This window comes from Babylonia areolata, chromosome 10 (assembly GCF_041734735.1).
Source record: "Babylonia areolata isolate BAREFJ2019XMU chromosome 10, ASM4173473v1, whole genome shotgun sequence".
Classification (NCBI taxonomy): Eukaryota; Metazoa; Mollusca; class Gastropoda; order Neogastropoda; family Buccinidae; genus Babylonia; species Babylonia areolata.
The window spans coordinates 9,237,650-9,251,463 of NC_134885.1; the positions used below are offsets into that span (position 1 = coordinate 9,237,650).

The 13,814-nt window shown below is 41.9% G+C and overlaps 1 protein-coding gene across 9 annotated transcripts in view; it reads left to right on the top strand.

The window, feature by feature from the left end:
• Window positions 1-13,814, top strand: part of LOC143286760 (liprin-alpha-1-like) — a 63,299-nt gene that overhangs the window by 19,146 nt on the left and 30,339 nt on the right. For 5 of the 9 annotated variants that reach the window (XM_076594506.1, XM_076594510.1, XM_076594507.1 and 2 more), the window contains exons 15-18: window positions 5,130-5,222; window positions 7,489-7,533; window positions 12,336-12,478; window positions 13,504-13,676. In XM_076594506.1, coding sequence (XP_076450621.1) covers window positions 5,130-5,222; window positions 7,489-7,533; window positions 12,336-12,478; window positions 13,504-13,676 — 454 coding nt within the window. The remainder of the gene's footprint in view (window positions 1-5,129; window positions 5,223-7,488; window positions 7,534-12,335; window positions 12,479-13,503; window positions 13,677-13,814) is intronic. The other 4 variants (XM_076594508.1, XM_076594512.1, XM_076594509.1 and 1 more) reach the window with 2 other exon arrangements.

Sequence of the window (13,814 nt, forward strand, 5' to 3'; positions counted from 1 at the left end):
CTAGTTCAGTTTTGTTGCAGGGTGTTATCGCTGCCTAGTTCAGTTTTTTTGCAGTGTGTTGTCACTGCCAAGTTCATATTTATTGCAGTGGTGTTATCTCTGCCTAGTTCAGTTTTGTTGCAGTGTGTTATCACTGCCTAGTTCATATTTATTGCAGTGTTGTTATCTCTGCCTAGTTCAGTTTTGTTGCAGTGTGTTATCACTGCCTAGTTCATATTTATTGCAGTGTATTACCGCTGCCAAGTTCATATTTATTGCAGTGTGTTATCACTGCCTAGTTCAGTTTTGTTGCAGTGTGTTATCACTGCCTAGTTCAGTTTTGTTGCAGTGATAACACACTGCCTAGTTCAGTTTTGTTGCAGTGATAACACACTGCCTAGTTCAGTTTTGTTGCAGTGATAACACACTGCCTAGTTCAGTTTTGTTGCAGGGTGTTATCGCTGCCTAGTTCAGTTTTGTTGCAGTGTGTTACCACTGCCTAGTTCAGTTTTGTTGCAGGGTGTTATCGCTGCCTAGTTCATATTTATTGCAGTGTTGTTTGCAGGGCTGTTATCTCTGCCTAGTTCAGTTTTGTTGCAGTGTGTTATCACTGCCTAGCTCAGTTTTGTTGCAGTGTGTTACCACTGCCTAGCTCAGTTTTGTTGCAGTGTGTTATCACTGCCTAGTTCAGTTTTGTTGCAGTGTGTTATCACTGCCTAGCTCAGTTTTGTTGCAGTGTGTTATCACTGCCTAGTTCAGTTTGGTGTAGTGCTTGCATTTTTTTTTTGCTGTCAGTTTGGTATTGTATTGACAGTGTAAACACCTGGATGTACTGTAGTGGTATTGGCGTCATTCTGCATGGTTTATGTTCCTTCAGAGTCATGTCAATTCTGGTGATGGCATGCTTTTTGTATGGTGTGTTGTACTTGTATTGGGGACATTTCTTTTCTTGTGCAATGCGGCAGTGTTACTTGTTATGAGGATGTTGTGTGTTACCAAGCTGATGTTTTAGGACAGTTTCTCTGTGGTGTTTTAAGTGTTGAGGTTACAGTCTGGTGCAGTATGATGGTGTGAGGACTTCTGATCTGGCGTGGTGTATATTGGTGCAGAGGACACTTTCTGATGCATTGTTGTGCTATACCAGTGTTTAGGGCACTTCCAGGTGCAGTGTTTTGTTGTTATTGTGTTTTGGGCACTTTCTGATACAGTGTGGTGTTGTTACTGTGTTTTGGGCACTTTCTGATACAGTGTGGTGTTGTTACTGTGTTTTGGGCACTTTCTGATACAGTGTGGTGTTGTTACGGTGTTTTGGGCACTTTCTTGTGCAGTGTGGTGTTGTTACGGTGTTTTGGGCACTTTCTTGTGCATTGTGGTGTTGTTACGGTGTTTTGGGCCCTTTCTTGTGCAGTGTTGTGTTGTCATGGTGTTTTAGGCACTTTCTGGTGCAGTGTGGTGTTATTACGGTGTTTTGGGCACTTTCTGATATAGTGTGGTGTTGTCATGGTGTTTTGGGCACTTTCTGGTGCAGTGTGGTGTTGTGACAGTGTTTTGGGCACTTTCTGGTGCAGTGTGGTATTGTTACCGTGTTTTGGGCACTTTCTGGTGCAGTGTGGTGTTGTTACGGTGTTTTGGGCACTTTCTGGTGCAGTGTGGTGTTGTTACGGTGTTTTGGGCACTTTCTGGTGCAGTGTGGTGTTGTTATGGTGTTTGGGGCACTTTCTGGTGCAGTGTGGTGTTGTTACGGTGTTTTGGGCACTTTCTGATACAGTGTGGTGTTGTCATGGTGTTTTGGGCCCTTTCTGGTGCAGTGTGGTGTTGTTACGGTGTTTTGGGCCCTTTCTGGTGCAGTGTGGTGTTGTCATGGTGTTGTGGGCACTTTCTGGTGCAGTGTGGTGGTGTTACGGTGTTGTGGGCACTTTCTGGTGCAGTGTGGTGTTGTGACAGTGTTGTGGGCACTTTCTGGTGCAGTGTGGTGTTGTTACGGTGTTTTGGGCACTTTCTGGTGCAGTGTGGTGTTGTGACAGTGTTGTGGGCACTTTCTGGTGCAGTGTGGTGTTGTTACGGTGTTTTGGGCACTTTATGGTGCAGTGTGGTATTGTGACAGTGTTTTGGGCACTTTATGGTGCAGTGTGGTATTGTGACAGTGTTTTGGGCACTTTATGGTGCAGTGTGGTGTTGTGACAGTGTTGTGGGCACTTTATGGTGCAGTGTGGTGTTGTTACGGTGTTTTGGGCACTTTATGGTGCAGTGTGGTATTGTGACAGTGTTTTGGGCACTTTATGGTGCAGTGTGGTGTTGTTACGGTGTTTTGGGCACTTTATGGTGCAGTGTGGTATTGTGACAGTGTTTTGGGCACTTTCTGGTGCAGTGTGGTGTTGTTACGGTGTTTTGGGCACTTTATTAGTGCAGTGTGGTATTGTGACAGTGTTTTGGGCACTTTATGGTGCAGTGTGGTGTTGTTACGGTGTTTTGGGCACTTTCTGGTGCAATGTGGTGTTGTTACGGTGTTTTGGGCACTTTCTGGTGCAGTGTGGTGTTGTGACGGTGTTTTGGGCACTCTCTGATGGAGTTTAGTTTTTGGGGCACTTTCTGGTGCATTCTAGTGTTGCGGGCGCTTTCTAGTTCAGTGTGGTGTTGCACCGATGTTGAGGGCACTTTCCGTTGCTGTGTGGTTTTGTGCCAGTGTTATGGGCACTTTCTGATGGAGTGTAGTTTTTAAGGGCACTTTCTGGTATAGTGTGTTATACCGGTGTTGAGGGCACTTTCTAATGATGGGTTATTGGACTGACCAGTGGGTTCATGTTGTTACTAAAGCCAAACTGATGGCTTATGTCCATATCAGACTGCGGGTGTGTGGTCATTTTGATAAGGTTTGTTACGACTTAAAGCAGTTCAGCTCAGATGGTCACTGAGTCGCTTGTTTGGCTCTGAACGTGGTGGACGCATGGTCATATAACTAGGCCATTGGTCGAAAGTCCATGGAAATGAGCGAAGGATGCAGTGTTTGAGGTTGCCTCTTAGTCTTTGTTGGTAGTGAGTGTGGTTTTGTTCTGTTAAGACGGCCGCTTTGTTTGGCTGTCATCGCTTGTTTTACTTTTTATTCTTTTTTATTTCTATTTTTTGAAATTCACATTGTCTTCCTTCAGGTTTTTTTTAAATGATTTATATAAATATTCTTTATATAGGCCCTTTTGTCAAGCTTGTGTGGACTAGTTTAGTTTTACTTATTTTTTTTTTTTTTTTTTTTTTTTTTTTTTTTTTTTTTTTCTGATGGAGTTTGATTTTATAGTTTCATTTTTCATTTAGGTTTGAGTTCTGGTGTTTTTGTTTGGCTCAGAAGCTGGGTTTTAGTTTGCGTGTAATTTTTGGCAGTTGCATGATTTTGGTTTCTTTGGTGATTGGTTTCAGTTTTTTTTAATGATTTTTTTATGGGATTCAATTCACCATTTTGGTGTGACTTCAGCTTGAGAGTTTTTAAAGTTGGTTTTGAAATGCACATGTCAGAACAAGAAGAATGCCAAGAGCGTTGAGAGGTGTGAACCGTTGATGGACCAATGAATAATGTTACAAACAGCGAGTTACGACCAGTGGATGTTATTAAAAAGCATGACAATGAATTGTTGTTGGGGGCTGTGAACTGACCAATAGGGTGCTGTAAAGTGTAAACGATTGATGGACCAGTGAGAGATGTGGTCACAGAGCAGTTAGCTGTGAACCAACCAATAGGATGTATGGTTATGTAGTTACAAAGCAGTGAGCTATGATCTGACGAATGGGGTGCTCTAAAGATGTGTCAACTGTTTCAGACCAATGAGAGATGTAATTACACAGCTGTGACCAGTAGTTTACTGTCAAGCGGTGTGAATTATTTATGGACCAGTGACGTATGTGGTTACAGAGCAGTAACCAGTAGAGTGCTGTAAAGAGGAGTGGATTATTTATAGACCAATGACAGTTGTGGTTACAGAGCTGTGACCAGTAGGGTGTGAACAGTTGACAGATCACTTACAGATGTAGTTACAGAGCTGTGAAGTGACCAGTAGGGTGTGAACAGTTGACAGATCACTTACAGATGTAGTTACAGAGCTGTGAAGTGACCAGTAGGGTGTGAACAGTTGATGGATCACTTACAGATGTAGTTACAGAGCTGTGAAGTGACCAGTAGGGTGTGAACAGTTGACAGATCACTTACAGATGTAGTTACAGAGCTGTGGAGTGACCAGTAGGGTGTGAACAGTTGACAGATCACTTACAGATGTAGTTACAGAGCTGGGAAGTGACCAGTAGGGTGTGAACAGTTGACAGATCACTTACAGATGCAGTTACAGAGCTGTGAAGTGACCAGTAGGGTGTGAACAGTTGACAGATCACTTACAGATGTAGTTACAGAGCTGTGAAGTGACCAGTAGGGTGTGAACAGTTGACAGATCACTTACAGATGTAGTTACAGAGCTGTGAAGTGACCAGTAGGGTGTGAACAGTTGACAGATCACTTACAGATGTAGTTACAGAGCTGTGAAGTGACCAGTAGGGTGTGAACAGTTGACAGATCACTTACAGATGTAGTTACAGAGCTGTGAATGACCAGTAGGGTGTGAACAGTTGACAGATCACTTACAGATGTAGTTACAGAGCTGTGAAGTGACCAGTAGGGTGTGAACAGTTGAAGCACTGAGAGCTCTGAATTGCCCAGTAGGGCGTACAGTTCACAGACAGCAGTTGTGAATTGACCATAGGGTGTGAACAGTTGACGGACACTACAGCTGTAAATTGACCAATAGGTGTGAACTGACGACATGACGCGAAAATGGACCATGGAACAGTTGACGGACCACTAAAGCTGTGAATTGACCAATAGGGTGTGAACAGTTGACAGACCACTGAGAGCTGTGAATTGACCAATAGGGCGTGAACAGTTGACAGACCACTGACAGCTGTGAATTGACCAATAGGGTGTGAACATTAGGACATGACATTGGATTCCTAGTGTGAACAGTTGACAGACACTGAACTGAATTGACCAATAGGGTGTGAACAGTTGACAGACCACTAAGAGCTCTGAATTGACCAATTTGGTGTGAAAAGTTGAGGGACCAATCAGAGATGTATTTATAGAACTGTGAAGTGACCAATGGGGTGTGTTGTTGCAGGCCCCAGCAGGGATGACCATGTCCCAGCTGTACACCTACTCCTCCTCCAGTCCCCAGCTGGCCACCGCCACAGACACAACCACCACGCAGCAGGTCTGTAGGCTTTGTACTGTGCGTGTGTGGGTGTGTGTGTTTGTGTGTGTCTGTGTGTTTATTCTTTCGTTTTACGTCTATCTACAATTTTGTGTGTGTGTGCGTGTTTGTGTTTGTTCTTTTATTTAGCATCTATCCACAGTTGTGATTTTAGATGATTTTGTGTATGTGTGTGTGTGTGTGAGAGAGAGAGAGAGAGAGAGAGGTGTGTGTGTGTGTGAGAGAGAGAGAGAGAGCTGTGTCTGTGAGAGAGAGGTGTTTTTATAATCTCTAAGTCATGTGTGTGATTTCGTCTGTTTGCCTGTCTTTGTGTGATGAAAGATAGTTTGGATGTTTGTATGATCTCTAGGTTTTAACATCTTTTCTCTGTACTGCCAGTGATATTAGGTGATGGGTGGGGTGGGGGGAGATACAGAATGTTGAGCATGACCTAATGACAGGCGCAATAGCCGAGTGGTTAAAGCGTTGGGCTGTCAATCTGAGGGTCCCGGGTTCGAATCACGGTGACGGCGCCTTGTGGGTAAAGGGTGGAGATTTTTACGATCTCCCAGGTCAACATATGTGCAGACCTGCTAGTGCCTGAACCCCCTTCGTGTGTATATGCAAGCAGAAGATCAAATACGCACGGTAAAGATCCTGTAATGCATGTCAGCATTCGGTGGGTTATGGAAACAAGAACATACCCAGCATGCACACCCCCGAATTCACAAAGAGACCGCTTTTCACATTGTATCAAAACTTGACAGTTGCAGCCAGCTTTCTTGCACAACAGGAAGTTGACTAACCTTCCGTATTGAGTTTGAAATGAAAAGGGCCACTGTGTTGTTTTGACACAGACCAAATTGTTTGACTGAGAGCATCAAGTCTGAAACAGTTGGCACTGGGGAGTGATTTTCACACAGAAACTTGGCCGGTGAAAGAGAGAAATGTATACATGTGCGCTCCCAGCTGTGTCGTTAGTTATGACTTCGATGAAGTGTGTGGTTGTCTATGTGTGTTTTGGTCTGTGTCTGCCTAGCAGTAGAAATCAACACTTAATTCCTGACATTTTCCTGACAATTCTGCTTCTTGTTTTTTGAAAATACAGAATATTTTCAGACCATTTTAGTCTAAAGAGATTGATCTTTTTATGAAAACAACATTAAAGTCCCTGCAAATGAAATTGTTACTAATTGTTATTGTTTTCACAGTAACCAGAATATCTTCAGTCTCTTTAGATATTTGATGGCAGATTTTTTTTTTTTAAATGTGGAAATGCCTTTTCACTTGGGTCCTTAGGATTAAGATTGGTCCTTTTCTGTTTATCATGGAGAGTCTTTTTTTAGATAGGGGAGATAGCTCCTTTTTTTTTTTTTTTTTTTTTTTACGACGAGTTGGAGGAGAGTGGCAGGATAGGTAACACTATGCTTGTCTGCCAGTGTTTGGGTCAGGGTTTAAACCCCAGTCTCGCTCTTTCTCCCAAGTTTGACTGGAAAATCAAACTGAGAGTCTAGTCACATGGATGAGGAAAAAACCAACAACTGAGATCCTGTTTGCAGCACACTTTCGAACACTGAAAAAGAACCCATTGCAACAAAAATGTAGTTCTCTGGCAAAATTATGTAGAAGAAATCCACTCTTGATAGGTACACAAGTACGCATGCACTCCAGGCCTGGGTTGCTCGTTGGGTTATGCATCTGCCTAGCAGGTGTGGTGTAACATACATGGATCTGTCCAAATGCAGCAATACCTCCTTGAGAAACTGAAACTGCAACTTGATTCTAAGGAGTGAAGTGTAACAAAATAAAGATGTATTTATCATGTCATTAGCAGCTGCTAAACTACTAAACTTGGCTGACATTTTAACCCGCAGAATGAAGACAATGGGATTACAAGCCACGGCTAGATTAGTTTAAAATCGATCGATTAAGGTAATAGAAATGAGTAAGATTGTCACATAAACAATGGCCATCTGCATTTTATTGTTGTGATATTTTCATTGTGGCTTTGTGCAGACAATGAACCTGTTCTTCATGAGTGTTTAGTTCTTTACGGCCTCAGTAGATACTAGTCACAGTCCCTTTATCCTCAGTCAGTGTTGCTGCTGTTACATCATTCACGTGTTTGTGTTTATGGAGACGTAGCCCTCTCAGAAAGATGAATGGAACCCCGTCTTTCCATGCCGAGCCCTAGACACATTGGATAAGAGTTACCTGCCCTGATGGCCTTAAAAGGCTGTGGGACCTTTAACCTTTTTAACCTTAGCCCTGTGGACCTCGTTTTCAGAGTGGGCAGACAACTGTCACGACTTCCGCTTCGGGACAAACCCAGGTATATGGTGGTGTCTTACTGGGTTTGGTGATGTTTTTGTCTCTACATAGTGGTGCTGTTGTTTTCATTCCCTTTGGCACACACACACTGCTTTTGAGCACTCTTGCGGTCTGCTGTCGTAGTGTCGTGGGGTCATAGTCCTCACGACAGCTGTTGTGTGTGTGATAGTTCTGTGTGATGGCTGTGTATTGTTGAGCCCCCGTGCAGGAGCCGTGAAGTGTTTGATAGTGACGTTGCATCTGTAGTGTTGAATTGTCATGTAACAGTTGTAATTTTGGAGGGTTGGGGGGAGCCGAGGGGTAGTTTCTTTGACATTAGTACTCTGTAGTTTTGAATGGTCATAATGGCAGCAGAAGCGTTGAAGGCAATCTCCATGACAGTCGAGCATTGTCTGTGACATATGTAGTTTTCACTGAACATAAAACAGCAGTAGTGTTGTTGGCAGCAACCGTGACAGACGCAGTGTTATGGGATTCTGTCCATGACATTTGTAGTGATGAATGGTAAAATGACAGCAGTATTAGTAGTGTTGGAGGCAGCCTCTGTGAGAGTCATAGTGCTGTGAGATTTTTTTCCATGACATCTGTGGCATTCATCAGTCAGGTGACAGCAGTTCTGCTGTTACGCTACACATGATTGGTGCAGTGCTTCGTGTAGTCCTGACAGCAACAGTGTTAAAGTATTTATGAATACATCTGAGTATTATCGGTTAGAAGGGGTGGGAGATGTGGATGAATGGAGGGTTGGGGGAAACTGGGCAAATGAGGGTAAAAATGTGGGTGAAATTTGGAAGAAAAAAAAACCCTCTAAATACAGTTACAGGAAATTACTTAAAGGACTTCGTAAAAGAGAAGTCGTTAAACTGACAAGCGAAACAACTGATAATGAATGCAAAAAGTCAAAAACATCAACGTTCTCAGTCACTTGTGAAGACTCACTTTCGTGTACAAAAGGCTTCATCAAGCTACAGTGAAAAATTATATGCTCAATTGTCAGGTTACAAAAGTATATGCACTCGACATTAGAACAATACTTGGTCCGTAATGAATTTGATGTTATTGGTGTAGCTTATGTGACATTTACAGTTTTGAGGACGTCCCAGTGGCCGATAGTATCATGAAGGGGTTAATTTCCAATTGACAGCTCTCAAGCTGGTTAGCCTTTGTGACAACTGAAGTAGTTTTAAGTATTCTTTTGTGTGTGTGTGTGTTGTTTGACAAACAGCTGTAGTTGTGTGCAGTTCTCATGCATGTTGTAGTGTGGAACAGTGTTGCGACATCTGCAGTGTTGTTGTAGGGTAGTGTTTGTGATGTCTGTGGTGTTTAATGTAGTGTCTGTGACGTTTGTCATGTTTAAGGTAGTGTTTGTGACATATGTAGTGTTTCGAGGAAGTGTTTGTGATGTCTGTAGTGTTTTGGGTAGTGTTTGTAACATCTGTAGTGTTTTAAGGTAGTAATTGTGACATCTGTAGTGTTTTCAGGTAGTGATTTTGACATCTGTAGTGTTTTCAGGTAGTGATTTTGACATCTGTAGTGTTTTCAGGTAGTGTTTGTGACCTCTGTAGTGTTAAAGGTAGTGTTTATAACCTCTGTAGTGTTAAAGGTAGTGTTTATAACCTCTGTAGTGTTAAAGGTAGTGTTTATAACCTCTGTAGTGTTTAAGGTAGTGTTTATAACCACTGTAGTGTTTAAGGCAGTGTTTTTGACATATATGGTTTTGTACAGTCCAGCAGAAGATTGGTAGTTGTTGAACAGGGCTGTGACGGCTTTAGTATGGTGGGGTAGGTCCCTTTTTGGTTTTCCCCCAATTTTTCGCTTGCCAGCATGGACATGGGCTGTTTGCTGAACTGGTATCAGTGTGGTGACTGTTGTTACTGTGTCTTTGCTCCTGACAGGTTGCCTTTGCTCCTGCGTGTTTTTGTCAGTGATAGTTATCCCCCCTAAAGATCTTTTCTGATTGAAAGTTTTGGTATTTTGAAAGTTTACTTCAGTGGGTTTTTTTGTGTGTGTTTCTTGTTCAAACACAAAAGTGATAGTTATCCTGTGAAAGGGAACAAATGAACAGGCATCCATTGGCACACGTTTGTGCTTTCTTTTTTTTTGTTTGGACAGAATTACGGTGCAGGTCTTGTCAGACTGTGTATTCTCAGTGACAAGATACGAGAATTATTCCAGTTTGCTGTGGCTCACTTTGATTGAGTTAGGAGATATCCTAAACAGTATGATAATCTTGTGTCCCTTTCTGGAGTTGGCGGTGGCATTTCAGGTGGTTCAGCATTGGCATGATCTCCAGTTTTTCTTGAAATATGCAATCACTTTCCTTTTCTTTTCTTTTTTTTGTGATTTTTTTTTTTTTTTTTTTTTTTTTTTTTTTTTTTGTGTAGCTACTTTATCTCATTATTTGACAGAGAAGCATCATAATGATCTGCTTTAGAAAAAGAGAAAAAAAAAAGGAAAGAAAATGTCACTTATAGGCATCATACGTTCATGACCACTCGTGTGTCAATACAAACAGATGGGTGGTGTAAGCAACTGTAAATGGCTTCTTGGACTGTGCATGTTTGTTTGTTGATTATTTATCATTGTTTTTGTTGTCTTTTTTAATCAGCAGTAGCTTTTGGTAGACGTTGTAACATGAGCCACCCCCTATTTGATGGTTTGCTCAGCAGCATTTTTTGTTTTGTTATTTGGTCTGAATTGTGGTAAATTGTAAACATTGAAGACTTAGGTTTTTGCATGACAGAACACCGATTCCAGGTTGGAAAGCAAAAAAAAAAAAAAAGATCTAAAAAACAAAAGAACAAACATTTTACTGTCTGGATATTTATCCTGTTGTTGAGGTTTACTGTTTGAGTGTTTATTCAGTTGTTGAGGTTTAGTCTGAATATCTGTCCATTTCTTATGTTTGGGCAGAACGCTTATCCGGTTGTTGAGGTTTTGTCTGAATACTTATCCAGTTGTTGACTCCTGTAAACGAATGCTTTAGAAACATTGGAGAACTTTTCTGTTTTATTCCACTTAAACCATTTCTGAATTTCATACTTTTTTGCTTTCTAATAGTGGTTAGTGTAAATCTTTTTTTTTCTTGAAAGTTCTTTATCCTCTTCACTTGTAGCTCATGCAGAGTGGAAGTAAGATTTCTTTCATGATGCATAAGAGATAGTTTGTCAGCATTCAGATAAGGGGACTGTCAGTCGTGTCAAGTAAAAGCAAAAAAAAACAACTGAGCAATCAACAGCTAGCAGTGAATAACTGTGTGTGAACTTGATTAGGCCACAACTGAGCAATCAACAACTAGCAGTGAATAACTGTGTGTAAACTTGATTAGGCCACAACTGAGCAATCAACAACTAGCAGTGAATAACTGTGTGTGAACTTGATTAGGCCACAACTGAGCAATCAACATCTAGCAGTGGATAACTGTGTGTGAACTTGATTAGGCCACAACTGAGCAATCAACAGCTAGCAGTGAATAACTGTGTGTGAACTTGATTAGGCCACAACTGAGCAATAACAACTAGCAGTGAATAACTGTGTGTAAACTTGATTAGGCCACAACTGAGCAATCAACAGCTAGCAGTGAATAACTGTGTGTAAACTTGATTAGGCCACAACTGAGCAATCAACAGCTAGCAGTGAATAACTGTGTGTGAACTTGATTAGGCCACAACTGAGCAATCAACAACTAGCAGTGAATAACTGTGTGTGAACTTGATTAGGCCACAACTGAGCAATCAACAACTAGCAGTGAATAACTGTGTGTGAACTTGATTAGGCCACAACTGAGCAATCAACAAACAACTGAGCAATCAACAGCTAGCAGTGAATAACTGTGTGTGAACTTGATTAGGCCACAACTGAGCAATCAACAGCTAGCAGTGGATAACTGTGTGTGAACTTGATTAGGCCACAACTGAGCAATCAACAACTAGCAGTGAATAACTGTGTGTAAACTTGATTAGGCCACAACTGAGCAATCAACAGCTAGCAGTGAATAACTGTGTGTGAACTTGATTAGGCCACAACTGAGCAATCAACAGCTAGCAGTGAATAACTGTGTGTAAACTTGCTAAAGCCGTCTACAATGAAAACAGCCATCTGTTGCTATGGTTGCAATAAGCCTGTACCTACATCACGGGGAAGCTAGATAAACACTGAGATATATTCGCTTGCAACCTTTTTGATTAGTTGTTTTTTTTTTTTAATCTGCCAAATCAAAACTGAGATATATTGACTTGTAACATGTTGATTAGATTTTTTGTTTTTGTTTTTTACAGTAAGACAGTAGTCATGCTAAGACTACAGTAATACAATAACTCATGCGACGACTAAAGGAAGATCATACTCATGCTAGGACTACTGTAAGACAATACTCATGCTAAGACTACAGTAATACATTACTCATGCTAAGATTACAGTAAGACTGTTCTCATGCTAAGATTACAGTTAGACCCTGCTCATGCTACGACTACAGTAGTGCAGTATTCATATGTGCAAAGACTTGAAAATTTAAGAAAGCACTCTTGCTAAGCCTATAGTAAGACAGTCCTCGGGCAAAGACTACAGTAAGCCTAATTGTGCTGAGACTACAGTAAGACTGTACACTTGCTAAAACAACGGTAAGACAGTACTAATGCTGAGACCACAATAATACAGTACTCATGCTAAGACTAGAGTAAACCAGTATTCTAGCTAAGACTACAATAATACTGTATTCATGCTAAGACTACAGTAAGACAGTACTCGTACAAAGACAACAATAACACAGTGCTCATGCTGCCCACTACACACACCTGTCCACAGCAGTACAGCCGCGATGACAGCGCCATTGGAGCCAAGGAAGAGTCTCGGCAGATCAAGTGCGAGTCGTCTCCCCCTACCCCACGCTCTCTGCGCCTGGAACGAGTGGCAGCTGCTTTGGCCAAGAGTGAGAGCGACACAGCCACGTGAGTTGCCCCCCTTGTTCTGTTTTGTACTCATGCTCCCCATTAGAGAAGTAACGTATTTTCACCGTAGAACTAGTGATGACTGGCTGAGAAAAACACAAGGGACGTAATTTACCAAGGGAGGCTGTTAGCAGCAGCTACTTAAGATTTCTCCGCATAGCGGAGTGGTAGTTTGAACAGAACAGGAATCCAGACACCTGCCGGAGTCTGCACCAGTGGGTTCTAAGCAGTTACAAAATGAAAGAATCCGTTGGTAGTTTTTAAAAACTGAAGTGATAGAAAATTACACAAGTGTGTGGAATGACCGTGTTGATTTCAAAATGACCTCTCAAAAACAGGCAAGACGACAGAGGATGACATCCATGATATTTGCCAGAGGAGCATGAAGTTACAAAGTTTGTTTCCTAGGTGGTTTGGTTTTGTTTGTTTGTTTTTTTTGTTTGTTTTTTTTTTGTTCTTGGATCAAGGATATACAGAATCATGTGGGATGATAGCATTGGGATAACTCGCATCAACCAAGTGACACAAGCTGTGATGTAAGCGACTGATGCCCAAACGAGTTTGTCAGGAACTGATGCCCAGAGAGCTAGCACGCATACTCAGACCATGATTCTGAGGTGGCTGTCCCTCTCATTTATTTATTTATTTATTATTATTATTATTATTTTATTATTATTATTATTACTACTACCTTTTTTTTATATTATAATTATTATTTATTTATGTAAGCTTATCTATTATTTATTCACTTTTTTTTTTCTCAAGGCATGACTAAGTGCGTTGGGTTACGCTGCTGGTCAGGCATCTGCTTGGCAGAAGTGGTGTAGCATATATGGATTTGTCCGAACGCAGTGACGCCTCCTTGAGCTACTGAAACTGAAACTGAAAACTGTCCCTCTCATTGGGTAGAAACAGAATTATGTGGGATGAAAGCATAGGGATATATATGTACAACACTGTGTGTTTGGTGTCACACACTGCACAGTACACGCAGACTGCAAAAACACTCTGCTGCGTGTTGCCAGTCGCCTGCAGGCAATGCGCTCCTCCAGGAGTCCCGTGGGGAGCGTGCACAGCAGCCAGGACTCCCTGCACAAGCACTCCAAGAAGAAGGGCCTGAAGAGCTCCCTGGGGCGTTTCTTCTCCAAGAAAGACAAGACCAAGTCCAAGGAGGCTCTGGCCAGGGACATGGCCGCAGGTATGGGGCACCCACGCTGTCAATCTGGCACATCATGGTTTTTTTGGTTTTTTTCCCCAATCCTTGAAAACAAGGTTTATCCCCGAAAACGGAGTATGGCTGCCTACATGGCGGGGTAAACACTGTCATGCACGTAAA